At 39.0% G+C, this 21,267-nt stretch overlaps 3 protein-coding genes and 1 non-coding gene across 4 annotated transcripts in view; 2 read left to right on the top strand and 2 right to left on the bottom strand.

The window, feature by feature from the left end:
• LOC101296578 overlaps nt 1–3,228 on the top strand; it is a 13,582-nt gene extending 10,354 nt beyond the window's left edge. The window contains exons 12-15 of the mRNA XM_004301350.1: nt 56–194; nt 340–2,255; nt 2,355–2,545; nt 2,672–3,228. Of these exons, the coding sequence (XP_004301398.1) occupies nt 56–194; nt 340–2,255; nt 2,355–2,545; nt 2,672–2,810 (2,385 nt within the window). The 3' untranslated portion in view covers nt 2,811–3,228. The remainder of the gene's footprint in view (nt 1–55; nt 195–339; nt 2,256–2,354; nt 2,546–2,671) is intronic.
• A 280-nt stretch (nt 3,229–3,508) lies between these two features.
• Nucleotides 3,509–3,580, bottom strand: TRNAP-AGG. Its single transcript has one exon. It is a non-coding gene; the product is annotated as a tRNA-Pro (tRNA).
• A 337-nt stretch (nt 3,581–3,917) lies between these two features.
• LOC101306821 (superkiller viralicidic activity 2-like 2-like) lies at nt 3,918–11,512 on the top strand. The gene is made up of 16 exons (XM_004299720.1): nt 3,918–4,889; nt 5,724–6,038; nt 6,166–6,270; nt 6,366–6,434; nt 6,715–6,882; nt 7,008–7,079; nt 7,173–7,289; nt 7,792–7,992; nt 8,098–8,256; nt 8,527–8,616; nt 8,750–8,842; nt 9,028–9,181; nt 9,382–9,530; nt 9,609–9,704; nt 10,490–10,582; nt 10,822–11,512. The coding sequence occupies exons 1-16, from the start codon at nt 3,918–3,920 to the stop codon at nt 10,930–10,932; spliced, it is 2,964 nt and encodes a 987-aa protein (XP_004299768.1). The 3' UTR covers nt 10,933–11,512.
• Nucleotides 11,513–11,636: 124 nt separating this feature from the next.
• On the bottom strand, nt 11,637–13,447 carry LOC101306528 (trans-cinnamate 4-monooxygenase-like). Its single transcript, XM_004299719.1, has 2 exons — nt 12,606–13,447; nt 11,637–12,397 (listed from the first exon to the last, which is right to left on the bottom strand). Exons 1-2 carry the CDS (start codon nt 13,445–13,447, stop codon nt 11,662–11,664), a joined length of 1,578 nt encoding a protein of 525 aa, XP_004299767.1. The 3' UTR covers nt 11,637–11,661.
• Nucleotides 13,448–21,267: the final 7,820 nt, after the last annotated feature.

Below are 21,267 nucleotides of genomic sequence, written 5' to 3'. Positions count from 1 at the left end.
TCTCTCTTCTTCTAGCGGTAAATTAATTGCCATTTGTTCCGATATTTTTGAATAGGTTGGTTGGGATGAGTCAACTGCTGGGGAAAGGCGTAATCGGGTCTCAATCTGGGAAATTGAGCCTGTTACTGCTCCATTTTTCATCTGTCCCCCACCATTCTTCAGATCAAAGCGTCCTAGGCAACCGGGAATGCCAGGTAAATCACGTAAATGATGTCATTTATAGCCATAAATAATTTCCTCTTAAGCTAGCTCCGAAACTTCACTTCATGTGAAATTTGGTTCATCACATTGTAAATTTGAATTTGTGATATCCGATTAACCTTGAGTTTCCTTGTGCAGATGATGAATCCTCTGATTTAGATAACATTTTTAAGAGGACAATGCCTTGGCTTGGTGATGATATGTGCATGAAGGATCCCCAGGTTATACCTGGCCTAAGTTTAGTTCAGTGGATGAACATGCAGCAAAATTCCTCTGTTGCTAGCTCTATGCAGCCAAATTATATGCACCCTTCATTTTCTGGTTCTGTTATGCCGAACCTTACTGGTGTGGATCTTTCTCGGCAGATGGGCTTGTCAGCTCCTCAATTACCACAGCCAAATAATTTACAGTTCAATGCCCAGAGGTTACCTCAGCAAGTGCAACAGCTTGACCAACTACCAAAGATGCAGTCCACTATGAACCCATTAGCATCCATGGTACAACGACAGCAACAGATGGGCGATATGACACAAGTAGCCAGGCAAAATTTGGTTAATCAAAGTCTACCCTCCAGCCAAGCTCAGTCCCCGCTTCTGCAACCTCAGTCCCCGCTTCTGCAACCTCAGTCCCTTGCCCAGGCTAACAGTATTCTTCAGCAGCAATCTTCTACTCAAAATCAACTTCAAAGAAACCTTCCTCAGAACCTGCAGCAGCACCAACAACAACAGCAACAACACCAACAACAGCAGCAGCAGCAGCAGCATCACCAACAAAATGTGGGTCAGAATCAACAGCAAAATTTTATTCAGACTCCACTGCCTGATCAAATGAACCCACAATTACAACATCTCTCTGATAATCAGCTTCAACTTCAATTATTACAGAAGCTTCAGCAGCACCAGCAATCATACTTAGCACAGCAGGCACTGCAACAGCAGCCTACTCAACTTCTCCAGCTCCAGGACCAGCAGAGGCAATTGTTAGATGTGTCTCAGAGCTTCCCGAGACCCTCAACTCCAAGCGAAATGCAAGATATGCCTCTATCGGCACCAATCTCACATCCTCAGTCAAGAACGATGCCACAGCAGATGACTATTTATAATAATAACCAACCTAATGGTCGGTTTTCGCATTTACAGCCACAGTCAAAGCTTCAACAGCAGCAACCTGGTATTTTGGCTGACATGTCGGGGCATATGGGACTTCCTCCAACTGGCTCAACCAATCAGCTCTCTAGAGCTGGTAGCGGTATGATGGCAGGAGTTGCAGGAGCAGGGCAGTCTGGGTTAACAGATGAGGGTCCATCATGTTCCACTTCACCCTCCACAAACAACTGTCCAACTGTAGTTCAACCATTGACGAACAACAGGGCTCATCGAAACTCATTAACCGGGGAAGACATGGCTCAGTCTGCCAACATGGTTATGAGTTCAAGTGCCTTGGAAACAATGCCATCTAATGGTAACTTAGTGAAAGGGTTTCAGCATAAGTCTGAAGTCAAGCCTTCAGTGAACATCACTAGGAGCCAAAGTCAAGGGATGCTTAACCCACACACATACCTGAATGGTGTAGCTGCCCAAACAGATTACTTGGACACTTCGTCTTCAACAACTTCAGCTGGCCTCTCTCAGAATGATGTCCATTTACAGCACAATAATACCCCATTGGCTTTCAATCCACAGTCAATGTTGTTCAGAGAACCTAGTCAAGAAGTGGAAGCTCAGGTTGATCAGAGAAATAATGTTTCATATGGTTCTAACATTGATAGCCAATTGGGAATACCATTGAGTTCTGATCCTTTGTTGGAAAAGGGCATAGTGGGGATAGGGAAGGATATTACGAATAATATTACTTCAGGAAGCATGATTGGCAACTTTGAAAATTCCAAAGATGCTCAGCAGGAGCTCTCATCTTCAATGGTTTCCCAGTCCTTTGGAGTTCCAGATATGACATTTCAGTCAATTGACTCCACTATAAATGATAGCAGTTTTCTGGACGGTGGTGCCCCATGGGCACCAGCAGCACAATTTCAGCGCATGAGAACGTACACCAAGGTTGGATGTTTTTACATATACATTAAAGCAAAGCCATCTCATGCTAGGGTTTCATATCATTTTATTTGGCTCTAATTTGTGGTTGATAATTTTGTAAAGGTGTACAAACGTGGAGCTGTTGGGAGATCTATAGATATTACACGCTATTCTGGTTATGATGACCTCAAACATGATCTGGCTCGTCGGTTTGGCATAGAAGGACAGCTAGAGGACCGAGGGAGAGTAGGTTGGAAACTAGTTTATGTAGATCATGAGAAGGATGTTCTGCTAGTTGGAGATGACCCTTGGGAGTAAGTATCTGTCCCATTTTCAGTTACAACGTACTATGAATCATCTTTCTGTTTTGCATAACCTTATTTCTTGGGGATTTTCTGTTGCACAACTAGTCTCTTAATAGTTGACTACTGGTATTCCAGGGAGTTTGTGAACTGTGTTCGGTGCATCAAGATTCTGTCCCCACAAGAAGTCCAGCAGATGAGCTTGGATGGAGATTTTGGGGGCAATACAGTGCTCCCAAATCAAGCTTGCAGCAGCTCGGACGGTGGAAATGCCTAGTATAGTGTACCAAAATCCTGACAATTTTTCTTCCTCCATAGGAGCATAAAATATATGGGTGTATATCTTTCATGGTGATCAGCAGCGGATAAGACCACAATTTGGTCTCTGGTTACATGCCACTTGCCACTTTCGACTGCCTGGAGCATGCCAATATAAGAAGTGATCATTTGATATTAGAGTGGCTTCTAACTTTTTGGCACAACCCTAACATAAGCACTGGAATGAAGCTGAAGTTCTCAAAACGTAGTACCCATACACGAGATTTCTTGATGTTCTAGTAGATTCTGTTCAGGGGCGGGCCGATGTCTCCGCCACTGACGAACTTGTTATGGTATGCTTGTATTTGTTGATGCCATAATGCTGTTGTAAAATCAGTATCAAAGTTCATTGTCCTTTGATTGATTTTTTCCCCTTCGATTGGAATTGTCCCACTCAAGTATATTGTAAAAAGCAGTAGCACAAAACTTTTATCGCACAGTATCAAGTGTAAATGTGTAGAGCTCAAGAATGAAAGTTGGTTATGTGAGTTTGGAAAGTTAAAGGGCTAATTAATTGTATACACAATGAAGATGAGCCACCAAACACTATCACTACCAGTGGCTCACCAGAAGACATTCAAATTCTAGATTCCTTGCGACCACAATTTAGGGCAACCATGCATGGCTCAAAGAAAAAAGTTGCAACACAAAGAAATTGGGGCATTCCGAGAATTGAACTCGGGACCTCTCGCACCCTAAGCGAGAATCATACCACTAGACCAAATGCCCGTTGTTGGTATCTAACATCCAATTCTTACATATCAACATTGTCTTCTTTTCGGGTTGTTTTAACGGTTTAAAATCAAACCGAGAACGAGCCCGACCCGGCCCGGAGCACCTCAGGCGGATCTAAAAACCACATAAAGAAGCCAACGCCATAACAGAGACGGCCACGGCTACTGTAAATCCTCTAAAACCCTATCTCCCTCTTCCCCTAAAACCCTAGCTCTCCGTTTCTGCAACGGCACCGACTCCACTCCACTCTCAGGTACGCAAATCAAACCGCATTTAAGAAACCCTAATTTCCTCGTGTTCTCTGTTCAATCAAACTTAATAATTTCAGAAAATGGAAGAAGAATCTCAAACCCTTGGAAAACGAAAAGAGCCGGAGCCTTCAGAAACCCCAAACCCTAACGAAGCTTCTCCTCCGAAGCGACAAAACCTCACCAGAACATGTCTCCACGAGGTCGCCGTCCCCGCCGGCTACACTCCGACGAAAGACGAGTCGGTCCACGGTACCCTCTCGAACCCCGCATTCCAAGGCCCCATAGCCAAGACCTACAAGTTCGAGCTCGATCCGTTTCAGAAGATCTCCGTGGCGTGCTTGGAGCGCAACGAGTCGGTTCTCGTCTCGGCGCACACGTCGGCCGGGAAGACTGCGGTTGCGGAGTACGCGATTGCGATGGCGTTTCGAGACAAGCAGAGGGTGATATACACGTCTCCGGTGAAGGCTTTGAGTAATCAGAAGTATAGGGAGTTTAATCAGGAGTTCGAGGATGTTGGATTGATGACTGGGGATGTGACGATTTCGCCGAATGCGAGTTGTTTGGTTATGACTACTGAGATTCTGAGGGGAATGCTTTACAGGGGATCAGAGGTTTTGAAGGAAGTTGCGTGGGTGATTTTCGATGAGATACATTATATGAAGGATAGGGAGAGAGGGGTGGTTTGGGAGGAGAGTATTATATTCATGCCGCCGGAGGTTAAGATGGTGTTTCTCTCGGCTACAATGTCGAATGCCACTGAGTTTGCGGAGTGGATTTGTAATGTGCATAAGCAGCCTTGTCACGTGGTGTACACGGATTTTAGGCCGACTCCGCTGCAGCATTATATTTTCCCCGTGGGTGGGACTGGGTTGCATCTTGTGGTGGACGAGAATGAGCAGTTCAAGGAGGACAATTTTATGAAGCTGCAGGATAGTTTCTCGAAGCAGAAAGTGGGGGAAGGTCACAGGAGTGCGAATGGCAAGGCCGGTGGGAGAATTGCAAAAGGTGGGAGTGCTGGGCCGGGCGGTTCTGACATTTTCAAAATTGTGAAGGTTTGCTCTTTTGTTCTAACTCTTGGTATCCTTGCTGTGTGATTTAAATTGTGTGGTTTTTCACAAGTTCATAGTTTGTCTATCAATGTAGGTCATTACAGCATAACTTTTACTTCTGCAAATTGGCCTAAGGTGTTTATGTAGTCGACATTTTAAAGACATCATAGGCATGAAATTTCAAATTCATTGTAAATATGCAAATACACTATAGATGTAACAACCTGAGGCATCATCTTATAAAGGTCCACATACTAGGCGATAAAAAACAAGGTTTAGTATATTCTTCTTCATAGTTTCTCATCATCCAAATATGTTTCCCCTTGTAAAGCTGCTTCCTTTTCCAAACAGGTGCTTGACTTGTGTGATTTGATTAGCATTAACAAATTTTATTAATTTTCATTGATATGCTAGTAAGATAATCTATGTTAACAGACTAGAGGTTTCATAAATTTCACTACAAATGAGTATGCCATTCCTTGATCTAATATCTTATCACCAAGCGGAAGTTTCTTAAGTAGCTTGTTGGCAAGTCAGATAGCTGTTGGGTTACTGCATGATATGAAAGAAATTAAGCTACAGTACCCATTGCTATGCTCTTAGAGCAAATATATTGGATTTGATTATGCCAAGGATATCTGTGTTAGTGTAGGGTTTCCATCTTCCTTCAGTTATGCATGTGAGATATTATTTTACATTTTTCTCTTACCTAATAATTGCTGATTGCTTTATTTTTCTCCCTACCATCATTGGTGATTATATCACATTGGTATTGCTTATAAATAGTATTCTTTCTTTAGCAGTTCATTTATTTACATTGCCTTCTTTATGTTTCAGATGATTATGGAAAAGAAATTTCAGCCCGTTATAATTTTCAGCTTCAGTAGAAGAGAATGTGAACATCATGCAATGGATATGTCTAAGCTTGACTTCAACTCCCAAGAGGAAAAAGATGTTGTTGAACAGGTTTTTCGCAATGCAATACTCTGCTTAAATGAGGAAGACAGAGAGTTGCCTGCTGTTGAGTTAATCTTGCCACTCCTTCTGCGAGGCATTGCTGTGCATCATTCTGGCCTTCTTCCTGTTATCAAGGAATTGGTAGAACTCCTTTTTCAGGAAGGCCTTGTAAAGGCCCTCTTTGCTACTGAGACAGTAAGAACTCCTTTGGGAACCATTCTGTCTTTTATCTCCCCTTAGGCACAATTAGTAGCTGTAGCTTTTTAGATTGTAGCTTAAATGTTAAAGTCAATAACTTTTCAATGTCTGTACTTTGTGACAGTTTGCAATGGGTATAAACATGCCAGCAAAAACTGTTGTTTTCACAGCTGTCAAAAAGTGGGATGGTGATAGTCATCGATATATTGGGTCTGGGGAGTATATCCAAGTAAGCTAATCTTTTTTCCTTTTTGAAATCTGAAGCAAAAGTAAATACAGTTGTATATCATATTTTAATGATTTAATCTATTATCCTAACTCTAGATGAGCGGTAGGGCCGGGCGTCGTGGCAAAGATGAGCAAGGTATTTGTATCATAATGATTGATGAGCAGGTGATTCTCTCTTATTGCATAAAAGCCTTACTGATTTCTAAACGATATTGTAAATGCTTAAAATATCCTCCTTTCAATATGTTAAAGTTCCATTTAATCTTCATTTTGGGACTTATTACTGCTTTGTTAAGTTTCATTGTGAATGATAATAAAAGAAAGGAATAAAAATCCCTGTTATTTCATCATGATTGGTTCTGTGGCACAAATAAAAAAACAGCCCCATGTGTGTTTGAAAGATTCAAGAAAGCTAATAGAATAATTTTCTCTTTACTTCTTCCAGATGGAAATGAACACACTTAAGGACATGGTGTTGGGTAAACCAGCTCCTTTGGTTAGTACTTTCAGACTCAGCTACTATTCAATTTTGAATTTGCTGAGCCGTGCGGAAGGCCAATTCACAGCTGAACATGTGATAAAGAATTCCTTTCACCAATTTCAGCATGAAAAGGTTCCTACTGAATTGCTTAATTTTTTTTTCTCGACTAAAAGCATGAAACAATAGCTATTCAGTTTTTCTTGCACTCATGTCGGGTGCATACTAATTAACCATTGGTGATCTTTCTGTCTTATCAGGCTTTACCTGATATAGGGAAGAAGGTTTCACAGCTTGAGCAGGAAGCAGAAATGCTTGATTCATCAGGAGAGGTAGTGTTCTTTTTTCTTCGTTATTGTTGTTGATTCTTATTTTAATTTTTGAGATTTTTCAACTCTTTAATTTTTAATTTTTATGTTTTGCAGGCTGAAGTTGCAGAGTATGATAAGATAAAACTTGATATAGCCCAACTTGAGAAGAAAATGATGTCAGAGATAATGAGACCTGAAAGAGTTCTAATCTTTCTTCTTACTGGTCGCTTGGTATGTGGCAAGAACGATCAGACTGCTTGAAGATTTGATCTGACCTTTTTCAAGTAGATAGTTTATGCATTCACGTTGAATATGCTGGTTCGCTGGAATTTCCTTTGTTCTAAATTTTTTATTTACCCCTAATACAAGCTGGTTGAAGTTTAATTCTAACTTAAATATAGAATTCTTTCTCTAATGCTTTACAAGTGAATAACTTGATCCAGTTTTTCCTAATTTGAGTCATTCTAGTGTGATTCTGAATTGAAGTGCTGCAGTGATAGGTAGAACTAAAAGAACTTCACTCTTGTTTTCTTGTCATGCCAATTATTATACATTGATTGATAGTGATCGTTCTTATAGGCTGTCAATCATATATACACAAGTCAGCTTGACCAAAATTAAAAAGTATTGGTTTCTTCACCTTGATTGTTTGTTAAGTAAGAATGCAGGTTTATTCAATGAATGCAAGTCATGCTTTGCTTGTTCTTAATAGAAAGTGGTTTCATTTTCGCAGGTTAAGATAAGGGAAGGTGGAACAGATTGGGGTTGGGGAGTTGTAGTTAATGTTGTTAAAAAGCCTTCATCAGGAGCTTCTTCACGTGGTGGTGGTTATATAGTAGATACTTTGCTTCACTGTTCTCCTGGTTCAAGTGAGAACAGTTCACAGCCAAAACCATGTCCCCCTCGCCCTGGAGAGAAGGGTGAAATGCATGTAGTAAGTTGCAAGTGGCTTAGCCAATAAATTTTAGATGTGGTTCATCATGCATTTTAAAGTTTAGTTGACTATACAGTTTCTGAAATTTCTTTTCATCTGTATTAGGTCCCTGTTCAGTTGCCGCTGATATCTACTCTAAGCAAGCTGCGAATAAATGTTCCTTCTGATTTGCGGCCACTGGAGGCAAGGCAAAATATACTTCTTGCAGTGCAGGAACTGGGAACACGTTTTCCACAAGGCCTTCCAAAGCTGAATCCTGTAAAGGTATTTGATAAATGTCTTTAAAGGGTGGGTTTGGTAGAACATACTCTTGTTGTCTACCACATAGCGATGAAAGTTTCCTGTCTTTAAATCCACTTTTTAGGTAGTCGTTGATAGGTGTTTTCCAGTGTCTTGTTTGAAGAATATTATTTATTATATGTTCTCCAATCATTTATTTTTCTATGAACCATTTCATGGTGTCAATATTTGCAACTAGACATTAGTTGCTAAATACGCATGTCATATTTTTCTCAAATTTATATTTGTTTTTAGGATATGGGCATTCAAGATCCTGAAATTGTTGAGCTGGTTAATCAAATAGAAGCACTTGAAGAGAGATTATATGCACACCCACTGCATAAGGTTTGCCATATTTACTTAAAAACATCTTATTTTCTACAAATCAAATTCTAAAGGCAGAATTTTTATCTGAAGAAAACATTATCATTTCTTCCAATGAACATTGCCCTTATTCTATCTATCTGGTTTACTGCAGTCTCAAGATGTGCACCAGATTAAATGTTTCCAAAGGAAAGCAGAGGTGAATCATGAAATTCAACAACTGAAGTCCAAAATGCGTGAATCACAGGTATGCTGGTTTCACTGCTCTCTTAAAGTCTTTTTGGTTGGGACAGACTTAACATATCTGCATTTGTGATAAAGTTTGTGATGCTTCATCCATCTATTATTGTAAAGAATACAATCAATATAGGCACTCAACTTTGCTGGTAGCGCACTTTTTTGTTATCTAATTTCATTTCTTTGATTTTGCAGCTTCAAAAATTTCGTGATGAACTTAAGAACCGTTCAAGGGTCTTGAAGAAGCTTGGTCATATTAATGCCGAGGGTGTTGTCCAGTTGAAGGGGCGGGCAGCCTGCTTGATAGACACCGGAGATGAACTTCTTGTTACTGAACTGATGTTTAATGGTACTTATCACACACCCTTCCATTTTATTTCTTCAGGTCCGATATCAAACAGACTAGGTGCAACAGCTGAAAGCTATTGAAGCCAAGTTTGGGCTTATTAGCTAAGCTCAGGAGTGAAATGTCCGTTTTTTTTTTCAGTTTAAATTACGTTTACTTTAGGACCCCCACTGACTTCCTTTACTCAAACATGCTGTAATCAGGTACATTCAACGATTTAGATCATCACCAAATTGCAGCTCTTGCAAGTTGCTTTATTCCAGGAGATAGATCAAATGAACAGATACAATTGAGGTCAGAGCTTGCAAGACCCTTACAACAACTCCAAGAGAGTGCAAGAAGAATAGCAGAGGTGCTGTATTGAAAAAGGTTGATTTTGGTTCATACGGTTAATGTATGAACAATTATTAACACCTGTACATGGTTGCAGATACAAAATGAATGCAAATTAGAAACAGATGTAGACGAGTATGTGGAATCAACAGTGAGGCCATTCTTGATGGATGTGATTTATTGTTGGTCAAAGGTAAGTATTATTTTGTTGTATAGCACAAACGTGGAGCAAGGAAATTAATCTAATTAATTAAGCGAAACGTTAATCACCTCTGATATTCGTATAGGATGTTGATTTAAAGATTTGAAGTGTAATATAACTAAACAACTGTTCCAGGTGGTCATGGTCGCTTTGATGTTAAACAGGAAAACGTTGCTATTCTCTCTCTCTCTCTCTCTCTTTTTTTTTTTAATATATTTAGATTCTTTTAATAATGTAATAAATGGAGGAATCATGGTGAGCAAGATAACACTTTTGACTCTTGCACCATTGTCTTTTCAATGAAAACTTTAATTCTATTAATCTCATTATGATTCAACATCCGTTTGCTGTTGCAAGTCAGTAATACATTTTTTCATGCTTACTAGTGCAACATGGTTTTAGAGCTTTCTGCTAGTCTCAATATCTAGTACATCACTTTTGCAGTTGCTGATCATTTATCTATCTGTTGATTATAATTTATAAAACAAGAATGTGTTAGACTTGTCAAACTAAGAGCGTCCAAATATATTTTGGATTATTTTTTCTTTGTACTGTTACTTTTTTTTTTTTTTTTGGCTCTATATTGGTTGATTGAAGTTGCATTGCTTGGAGCGTTCGGTTAATTTAATCTTGTTCTATTTAGTAGGTTTCTATTCTTTGTTAGGTTTTTTTTTTNTTTTTTTTTTTTTTTTTTTTCAGCAAAGGACTTATTGCGGTATTATCTTCCTGTTGGGCTATTCCTTCTTGTTTTCGTTTGCTAATAAATCTTTTATCAGGGTGCAAGTTTTGCGGAAGTTATACAAATGACAGAAATCTTTGAGGGCAGTATCATCAGATCTGCCAGAAGACTTGATGAATTTTTGAACCAGGTATTTATTGAATTTTTCATCCTGTTATGCAGGAATGTTTTACTTTATACAAGTCCTGCTTAGAGCTTTTAAGTTTTGTAAATGAAATTCCAGTTTTCCATCAAATATTGGTTCTGAAATTGTGGTTAGAATCTCCATGAAATAGTGCCTAAATAAGTAAATAGTAAGTGCATGAGAACTGAAGATTGCATCAAAGTTATCTGAGGCATTTATATTTGAGTTTTTTTTTTTTTTGTCAGTTGCGAACAGCTGCTAATGCTGTTGGAGAAGTTGATTTGGAGAAGAAATTTGAAGCAGCAAGTGAAAGCCTTCGCCGAGGTATCATGTTTGCAAATTCACTTTATCTGTAGAATTCTTCCTGCAGGTCATCACATCTATGCTGGAAACAGAGGTTTCACAGTAGCGATAATTGGTTGCCGTGTGACTAGATACATCAACTCTCTGTGAACGCTTACAAGTTTTTTCCCCCTTTCCATCTTGATCATGTTGTATACATTGAATCCGGGACCGTGTGGAGTAATATACTCAAGTGACATCAATGGAATTAAAGGTGCTGCCATAGTTGAATTAAATGCTTGTGGTACCCTCTGTTTTTTGTTGGGTTCTTGTCAATTTTCTTTCAAGATCAGCTCCTATCATGCTTCCACTTCTCATGTTAGCTCGTAATGAAGTGACTGGAGCATAATTGAGATCATGAGGTTTTTACAAGTGACCAGAATGTGGTGTTACGATATAGTCGAAGTTGCTTGGAGCGATAGTGAGCATGATGGGAACATATTCATCCAAACATTTCCTTGTTATAACTCGGGAGCTGATAAGCAGTTTAATGATTCACTTGTACTGGATAATTTACTCATGCTTGGACCCATTGTTGTTAGATGTATCCTGCAGGCTGCAGAAGCTTCCTTTCCATCCAATTGATTCAAAATTATGATTTATGGCAATGCTAATATGTTCCTTGTAAGGAAATTGAGATTAGTCGAGCTATTAATCAAGCTAAGGAAACATGTTTAGGGGAATTCATATATAAATTTTTCAAACAATACAACCTTTTCGTGAAACCAATTGGGAATGGGCAGTCATGAACCAAGTTTGTTAAACACAACAGTTGAATGGTTTGCTATGTGCAAGCTGAACTGCCCTCCTTTTTCACTAACATCAATCTTCTCCACCCGAGGAGGAGCCTTCATCTCAAAATTCGACACCAATTTGGCAATAACAAGCCCTAAAATTGGCAGTGCAAGTATGATCCCTGGACAACTCCTCCTTCCCATACCAAATGGCACATATCTAAAATCGACTTTACCACCTGCCACAGCTTCTGTGCCACGGTCTTCCTCAAAGAACCGCTCCGGCCGGAACTCCTCCGGGTCTTTCCACCAGGCAGGGTTGTTGGCTAACCACCATGCATTGACAACCACCTTGGACTCTCTTGGGATGGTATAACCTCCTAGCTTTGCTTCTTCAAGATTCATATGGGGTACCAACAGAGGTATTGGGGTGTGTAACCTCAATGTCTCTTTTACAGTTGCTTGCAAGTAAGGTAATTCATGTAGGTTGGATTCTGTTACCGCAGCTCCTTTAAGGATTGTTGAGATTTCATCCCGGATCTTGCATTGGACAGTAGGATGATTCACCAGCTCAGCTATTGCCCATTCCATGGACCATAGGGTTGTCTCAATTGCTGCAACGTTAATGTTCTCTACAATGTAGAGCACATTTTCTTCACTGATCTCACCCTTCATTTGAGCATCTATTATGTGATCTATGGCACAACTTATTTTGTGCTTCTCTCCATTGGCAGCCATAATTTGCCTACAAAAACACAAGTGACAAGAATATAACACGCTCAGATTAACATACAATAAAATTATATATACCACATTTAGCGATCACTTCTTTCATAAATATCTATAAATTTGATGTAGAAACTTCGTATTCTAGTTAATTCTAACGTTGTGTGAGTTTTGATAGAGAACAATACTCTTGGTCAAAGAAAATATGACCAAAAAAGAGAAGTTACCTTCTTTTCTCAACAAAATAGTAGTTGAAAAAGGCCAGTCGCCTGGTTTGCAAGTCCCTGCACTTGTTCAAGTACCCTCTGAGAAATGGTCTGAGCAAAGGAATGAAATCACCATAGTTATATTCAAAGCTCTGAGCCAACCGGCTTCTTTCGGAGTTAAACCGGGTAGCTTCAACGAACAAGGGGTCCTCTTGTGATTCAAACTTGGCATCAAACATCATTCTATACATAATGTTGTACAACATCAGTTGCAAGCGTTTCCTAATGACTATCCCTTTAGTCTTCACTCCCTCATCTTTGCTTAGATCATGTACAACTAGATCCATTTCCTCCTCCCACATGTTGCTATAATGTTGCACAACTTTGTTGGTGAAAAATGGAAGCGTCATGATCCTGCGCATTTTGCGCCAATTATCACCGTAAACTGTGAACACCATGTCCTGGCCATTGCCAGTGAAAATGTCGAAGACAAGGTTGCGAGGGCGAGAGCCAAACTCTACTCCCTGGCTGTGGAGGACTTGAGTTGCTAGCTCGGGGTCCGAAACCACAGCCAGGTTTTTCGAGCCAAGTTTGAGGAGGAATATAGAGCCATATGTTTGTGACATGGTTGCAAGAAGGCGGTGGTTGAGGTCATTGCCTAGTTGGAGCCAGTTGCCAAAGATTGGTAGGGAGAGAGGGCCAGGAGGAAGATTAGAGGAAGTGAAAATTGAATAGAAGAAGTAGGCAATGATGGGAATTAGTGGGAGCACAATGTGGGAAGTTAGGAATTTGGAGGGTGTGAGAAGCAATGTTACAGTGAGAAGAGAGCAAAACAAGATGGATTTGGTGATTAGATGAGCCATATGGTACAACTGGAATGAGGATTGTGAATATGAGAAAGGAAAAAGGAAAAAGGGTTTTATATAGGTGTAGAAGGTTGGTGGGTGGAGTTGGTCTCAAATGGTTTTAAAAGAATTTCAGGGGGCAATACTAGAATCTGGGTAGGAAGGTGGGGGTGTATAGAAGTCAAGAGTTGTGTGTAGTTGGGTAGGTGAAGTGCTTCTATCAGAAGCAATTTCAATTCCTTGCTACGTATTTGATCTGTAATATATGAACACAGTTTACATGCTAGGCAAACAGTTTTGTGGGTTGTTTTTAGGCCATTGAATTCTATTTCTGTAGTCGATCGTAATTAGAAATCAAGTGTAAAACTGTGTGAGAACAAAGGTCGGCCAAAACAACCCCAACAGCCTAACAGTGAGACGGTGAGTTAAGGTGGAGCGATTAGTTTCCTACATATTTCTATCACTTCCATTGTTCCACATCGCATTATTTCAATTTTACTGCCCTAGCTTTTGGTTAAGTCAATTACGTGATACTCCATTTCGTATGTTTTATTGTTTTTAATTCTGTGTCGTTTTATTTTATTTATTTTTAAAAAAATAATAACATTTTATTGTATTTATGATGTAACTGTTAATAAGTTTATTCCTACTTACTAAAGTTTGTTAGTTAGCTTCAAAAAAAAAAAAAAAAAAAATAACTTAAGAAATGAAGTTTACAATCCCTCTTTTTCTTTTTAGTAAAAAATTATCATAAAAAACAACGACTTACATTAGTAAAGAAATATAGAGATAAAATAGATTGTGGATTGTAAAACGGGGAGGTGTGGTTTTTTTCTTTTATTTTCTTAAATTGTTATTGAAGAAGCGAAGAACAATAGATGAGAGGCTATAAGACTAATTCCAATATAAATATTTTAGGGTAATACATAAACTCCTTTTGTTACTTGAATGGTATCATTAGACAAATTGAATTTTAATTATTGAAAAAAGAATGAAGGCGTCTCCGACTTTCTCGGAGCAGCTTAGTGTTAACAGTATAGCAATATTGTGTCGCAAGGGTAGTTTGGTCATTGAATTGTAATACTTATTGCATATATAAATTAAGATTATGTTGTACTGTTCACCTTATCATCAGAAATACAAATTAAAGATGTAGTCCAAAACCTTTTCTGCGTTCTTTACTTTTCAGTTTTGCTCATTTCAATTCAATAATCCATGAATCTTATTATAGTATCAGAGCGGGTTACCCACGTCCACGTGTGAAGCCTAAATGGCCATACGAACTCCGTATGTCATCGCAAATGTTGTCCACGTGTTACGTTTGAAAATTAGCCACATGTGCGGGACCGTGTTGAGATATTAATCACACATTTTCAGTATGCAAAGTCAACAATTTCAAAAAAAATTTCAGAGTTTCAGAGTTCAAGAAGAAGAATTTTCAGTTTTTCACATATTGAAGTTTGTTTGTTGCACTGCTGCGGTTGCTATCCCCCTTTATGCTTCCTCATTTGTTGCCACAACCAACAAGCCAACTTGATCTTAGAGATGCTTGGTTATTGGGTTTTTGGAATCTTGTAATAATGTTCTACACATCATGTAATGTGTTAGTTGATTGCTTTGTACCAACCATTATGTTTGTTACCAAGCATATGGGGGGGTTAAGAGTATAAAGGTATTTATGTCTTTCTTTTTATCATCCTATCTATAAAACCTTGCTTTATACACTGTTCACACCATCAAGAGAATACGATGTAGTTATTCAGCTCTCCACTGCGTTTTCCTTTTTGTTTCTGCTCTTTCAAATGCAATAACCCATGAATCCTATCAATGTTCATATTGGGAAACTTGGACATGCTTTCTCTGGCAAATTTTTCATAGTAATATTCTTAACATTCTTGTAAAGCAGTAAAGTTTTCATTCCAATTCAAAATATACATTTCGCATATGTGGAATTCTGCTCCTAAGTTTCACTAACATACACATGTATATTATGGGAATTTGGACATGCTTTCTCTGGCAAATTTTTCATCGGCATATTCATAAATCCTGTACACCACCACGTACGATATTCTTGTAAACCAGTAGAAGTTTCCATTCCGATTCAAAATACCAATGTGAAGATTACTTCTCCTCTTGATATATCATGAACTGGGTTTCTTTGAATCATGTACTCATCTTAGGTCTCATTGGGTTCGAGGCATTAGATTCACATATGTCCATTTAAATTCAAATGCATCTTAAACTAAAGCATCAGACCTACTTGTAAAGTAGTAGAAGTTTCCATTCCCATGCAAAATATATCATTGTCAAGATTGCAGCTCCTCTTGATACATCATGAACTGGGTTTCTTTGAATAATGTACTGATCTTAGGTCTAATTGTCATTAGTTCACATATGGCCATGTAAATTTAAATGCATTTAAACTAAAGCATCACATCTGTTGGTGTGCAGATGTAAAGAGTTTTGAACTGTGGTTGTATTATTCACACTCTCTGCCGGAAACATTACAATGCCTTTATATAGGCTGTTACAATCAGAAACCCTAGATGGGTTGTATAAGGCAATCTACTTCTACAAGGAAACATTGCTACAACAATAAGGGTAAAGATACACAACTAATTACTTGCTTCAATACTCCCCCTCAAGTTAGAGTGTATGTTGATTACACCTAACTTGTTAAGAAGCAATCCAAACTGTATGGTGCTCAAGGGCTTGGTAAACACGTCGGCAGGTTGGTCTTTTGTCCTAATGTGTACTGTTCAAACTACTCCATTTTGGATCTTCTCTCGCACAACGTGGCAATCTATCACAATGTGCTTCGTTTGTTCATAAAAAATCGGGTTATTAGCTATGTGAATAGTTGCCTGGTTGTCACAAAACAATCTAGTAGGAGCTAGTTGTCGAACATGAAGGTCATGCAAAATATTTCTCAGCCATGTTGCGTCACAACACGTGGAAGCCATGGAGCGATATTCAGCCTCTGCACTTGAGCGAGACACCGTTCCTTGCTTCTTGGTTCTCCATGATATTGGTGCCCGACCAAGCATGATGCAATATCCAGTTATGGAACACCTAGTGTCCTTACATCGTGCCCAGTTAGCGTCACAGAAAGCTGTTAATTCAAGATTACTTGATGATGGAAGCAGAATCCCTTGATCGGGGCTGTACTTGATATAGCGCAAGACCTGATGAGCAGCATTCAGGTGTGGCTGCCGTGGTTGGTTCATAAATTGGCTCAAGATATGTACAGCATACGCCAAATCAGGCCGTGTAATGGTTAAATAAATCAAACGGCTCACAAGCCTTTTGTACTGTGGTGGATCTTGTAATAGCTCACCATTTGCTTGTGTAAGAGAAATATTCTGATCAACAGGAACCTTACAAGGTTTACTGCCGAGATATCCTGCATCTTCAAGTACCTCAAGTGCATACTTGCGTTGACAAAGCACAATTCCTTTCTTTGATCTTGCCACTTCAATACCGAGGAAATATTTTAGCTTTCCAAGGTCTTTTAATTTGAATCTGCTGGAGAGGAACGATTTTGTTGCTTCAATGTCCTCTAGGCAGTTGCCTGCTAAAATCACATCGTCCACATAAACCAGCAAAGCAGTAAATTTCCCGGATTTGAACCGCACAAATAAAGAATAATTGGCCCAAGACTGAGCAAAGCCAGTAGCCTTTAGCGCACCAGAAAGTTTGATGAACCATTGTCTTGAAGCTTGCTTTAAACCATATTGTCACATCCCAGTTCTTAAATTAAATTACGGTTATTTACTTTTGGTATTACTTTGGCTTTCACCGTTTTGAGTAACCGTTTACTATTTAAGGCTCCAAAAGTTGACTTTTTCCTGGGTCTAAAATTTGGGAAAACTTTCCTCATGAAAGTCGTAGAGGATGTTAAACGGTGTTCGTGGACACGTGGCATGCTTAAATCGGAGATAGCATGTAAAAGTTATCAGATAAAAAAGGGTAAACATTAGTTGGTAAATGGGTAAAATTTTTAAGGCTTTATTTTTTGGTGTTTAAGTTTGGACCGAGTAGGATGTGGAGAAGCCTAACACCCACACACTCTCTCTCTCTCTCTCTCTCTCCTCCCTTCTCTCTCGAATCTTCTCGACCTGCTGGATTCACTACCTTCACCCACCGTAGTCCGGCCACCAGAGATCGCCGGACAGGTCCCGTTCGGACCCCCGTTGCCTCCTCTTCCTTCCTGGGCCGGTGACCGGGTCTATGACGCCGCCGGACGAGAGAAATCCCGCCCGAAACGCCTGACTGTCCACTCGCCGGAAATCTCTCCTCCGGCCACCATAGCTCATGATTCTTGGCTCATCTTGTAGCTCTCATAAAGGTTAGTAATCCCTCAAAAAGAATAGGCTCAATTCGATCTTGGTAAGGAGAAATGTATAATTGAAGTTCTAGGGCTCAATTTAAGGTTTTGGTTCGATTACCCTAGTTAGGCTTAGAATTGGATTTTGTGCTAGTTAAGGAAGTTGTTGTGCGGGTTGAGAGGAGTGTTGTGTTAAAATTTGGGAAGCATTGGAGGTCGCCGGAGTACGGTTGCTGGCGGCGCCACCCATTTGGGGTAGTTTTTTTTCATGTTGTTGAGTCTGTTTTCATGAGAGGAGTTTAATGAAGTAAAGTTTGGAATTTTTGGAGGAGTTTTGATAAGGTTTGAGATTTTTCTATGGTTAAGGATTGTGGTGGTTGTTAGAATGAAAATCCGGCCGTTAGATTTCCTTGGTATTTATTCTAGAATGTTAGAATTGATAAATTAAGGTTGTGATGGAGTTTGGTGGAAATCCGGTGAGCTTAACCCCAGTAAGGGCAGTGAGTTAAGCGGCAGAGTTTTGATGTTTATATTTAAGTATTTATTTTCTGGAATTAAAGTTTGGTTCTAAGCATGGTTATTGTGCCAGGATACGAAGGGAATCTTGCTTGAGTGGTAATTCGGATATCGTCGGGCTTATGCCTAAATTTGTGAGTGGACATTTTGATTTTAAATAAATATGCATGCAAGATTTTATAATTTATTATTTTATTTTCCGAGCTTATATTATATTTTCGGTTATGAGATGATCTTGGAAATTATTTGAGTTTGAAGCATTGATTAACGGTTGGTTATGATTTATGGATTTGAGCTCGGATTATTAATTTGATATTTGAGTTTGGATATTTTTATAAATTCCGGATTTCATTGTGATTGTTTTAATGGTGGACTTTGAGATTTATAAAAGATTTCCGAAAATGAGATTTTTGGTAGTTCGCTATTTATAATTTTCGAAATTATTGATGGAATATTGATCTTGACCTTGAGAATGTTTTAGCGAGAATTTTGGATTGAGATATTAATTATGATTTTTACTTGTTAATTAAATTTTGCTTATATTATGGTTTTGAGAATATTTTGACGTGTGAAACACCTCATTGAGTTTATTTTAATTTCTCATGATAATTTTCAAGTACGGTTGGGAACCGTACCATTCGTATGATCTTAGGGAAGTTTATTGGATTTAAGTATTTTCGTATAGTTTTAGTCACCATAATATAGGGTCGCTTATATTTTATTTACTAGCTAGTTTTATTAGCGGTCCTTACCATATGTGAGTTGAGCGTTTAGTGTGGGACGCTTATTATCAGTCCTCATCATATGTGAGTTGAGCGTTTAGCGTGGGATGCTATTATAGCCTGGGAGACATCGACCCGAGCCTTGGAGGCTCCTTCTACATGGTGATAACTCTTCCCCTTAATTTATTTTTTTCTCAGTTATATAATTGATTAACCAGCGGGGCTGGTTTATCTCTACTTACGAGATTTTCGTATTTGATTAACCAACGGGGTTGGTTTGTCTATTTTTTTTATGGAATCCTGGTTTTAATGTTAAATATTATATCAAAGTTGCGTGCAGCGAGATTTTAAAGAATAAATGTGGGAAAGTATTTAATTGACATTTTGTTAAATTATTTAATTTATTTTTGTCCACTCACTCTAACGTTTTTAAATTACTTTCCCCTGGACCCTTTGGTTTTAAATGCCCAGTTTGCAGGCTAAGTTCAATTGAGGTTGAGCGTATATGGAGTTGAGGCATAGTCAGAGGCTACTTCCGCTCTGTAATACCCCAGATTTTCATATCAATTTTCTTGTTTTATTTCTGAAATTAGTGAAGGATTTTTTGTGGGAAATTCTTATTCGTTGGTGCAAAATTGAAGTTTCGGGAGTCAAATTTATTAAGGAGCCTTGACTTTTCAGAAGCCAAAAGTTGACTTTCTTATCGTAAGTTATTTTCAAAAACTTCCTTCATGAAAGTTGTAGAGTTTGGCGATACAAGTTCGTAGACACGTGACATGCGTAAAACAGAGGTCGTATGAAAAAGTTACAGTCAGAGGAAGTTAGTTTCCGATTTTAGAAGGTATATAAATAGAAAATGATGGGTTTTATTTTTGGAAACCCTAGAATATTGCAGACCAGCTTTCTCTCTCCTCTCTCCCGACCGTTCGCGTACCTCAACTTTCTTCGGCATGGAACTCGGCCATCCGGCCACCAAATTGGATGTCGTCGATCCCGTTCGGTTCGCACGTTGTTCCTCTCCATTCCTAGGGCAGCGCCGCTCGTTGTCGCGTAGCCTAGAAGCCGCCACGAGGCGGAGGAGCTGCTGCAGTTTCGCCGGAGGTTCCTCTTTTTCCGGCCACCAATCGAGACGCCGTCGGTTCCTATAGGTTTACACTGACCTCCCCTACACAAATGTGCTAGTCTTCAAGGCCGTCGACTAACGTAGGTGGCGTAGCTAGGCCCAACGCCACTGTTGACGCGTCACCGGTTGGAACCGCCGTTTACGGCGGCGACGAGGTGCAACACTAGGTGAGTTTTGCTCCTCTTTTTCATTTCTGTATGGCTGTGCAAACCAATCAACTCAGTTTTGAGTTTTCATACCCGGATTTGTAGATTTGAGGCACGAGCTTTTGGTGGTGGTTTGGGACAGTTCAAGGGTGAATCGAACTTAGTTTCAGATATAAAAAGTGTTCCTTTTGTTGTGATCTACAAGTTTGCTGTTAGGAGTTTGTTCAAATTTTGAAGTTGGTGGTGGCGCGTGGGGCCTATGGCAGTGCGTCCGACAGTGGTTTTAGCCCTAAATTCTCTGGTTGGCTAATTCTTGTTATGGTGAGCTTGTTGAGTTGTGGAAACTCTAGGTTTTGAGTAAGGATTGCATGCTAGTCTCTAGGTTTAAATCGTAGACTTATTCAAGGTTTTGAGTTTCTAGTTTGGGAGTTAGAAGCAGTAGTTTTGGGTCGTTAAATTCGACGACCTTGGAAGGTTGTCCTATTTTGGGCTAAGGTTTAGTTTGAGGGTGTTTTATTATCCTTTAATCCGAAGGTGCTAAAGGCTATCAATTGTGTTAATTAGGTAGCTTGTGGAATTGATTTGAGCTTGGCTCTTGAGTTTATTGTGAAGATACAGCGAGAATTTTTAGGTGAGTAAATCTCACCAAGGTTCACTTTGGGGCCAATTAATTATGGTCAATATGATGATAATTATGATGATGATTATGATGATGGTTGTGATGATGATAATGATTATGATGATGATGATTGTGATGATGATTATGATGATAATTGTGATGATGATAAAATGATGATGATGATGATGATGATGATTATGATGATTATAATTTTAAAAAAAAATTATGTTTTTTGTTTGTTTTAAAATATATGAGTTTGATCGCCAACGGCTCATAAGTAAATTAAAACAAGTTTTCCTATTATATGATTATTATTAAGGTTCATGTGATCATAATGTTTTTGTCTATTGATAGATTATTCTTGTGGAGATATCTATGTTTGTTC

Source organism: Fragaria vesca, linkage group LG5, assembly GCF_000184155.1.
Source record: "Fragaria vesca subsp. vesca linkage group LG5, FraVesHawaii_1.0, whole genome shotgun sequence".
Taxonomy (NCBI): domain Eukaryota; kingdom Viridiplantae; phylum Streptophyta; class Magnoliopsida; order Rosales; family Rosaceae; genus Fragaria; species Fragaria vesca.
This window is presented reverse-complemented; position numbering and strand designations above follow the sequence as displayed.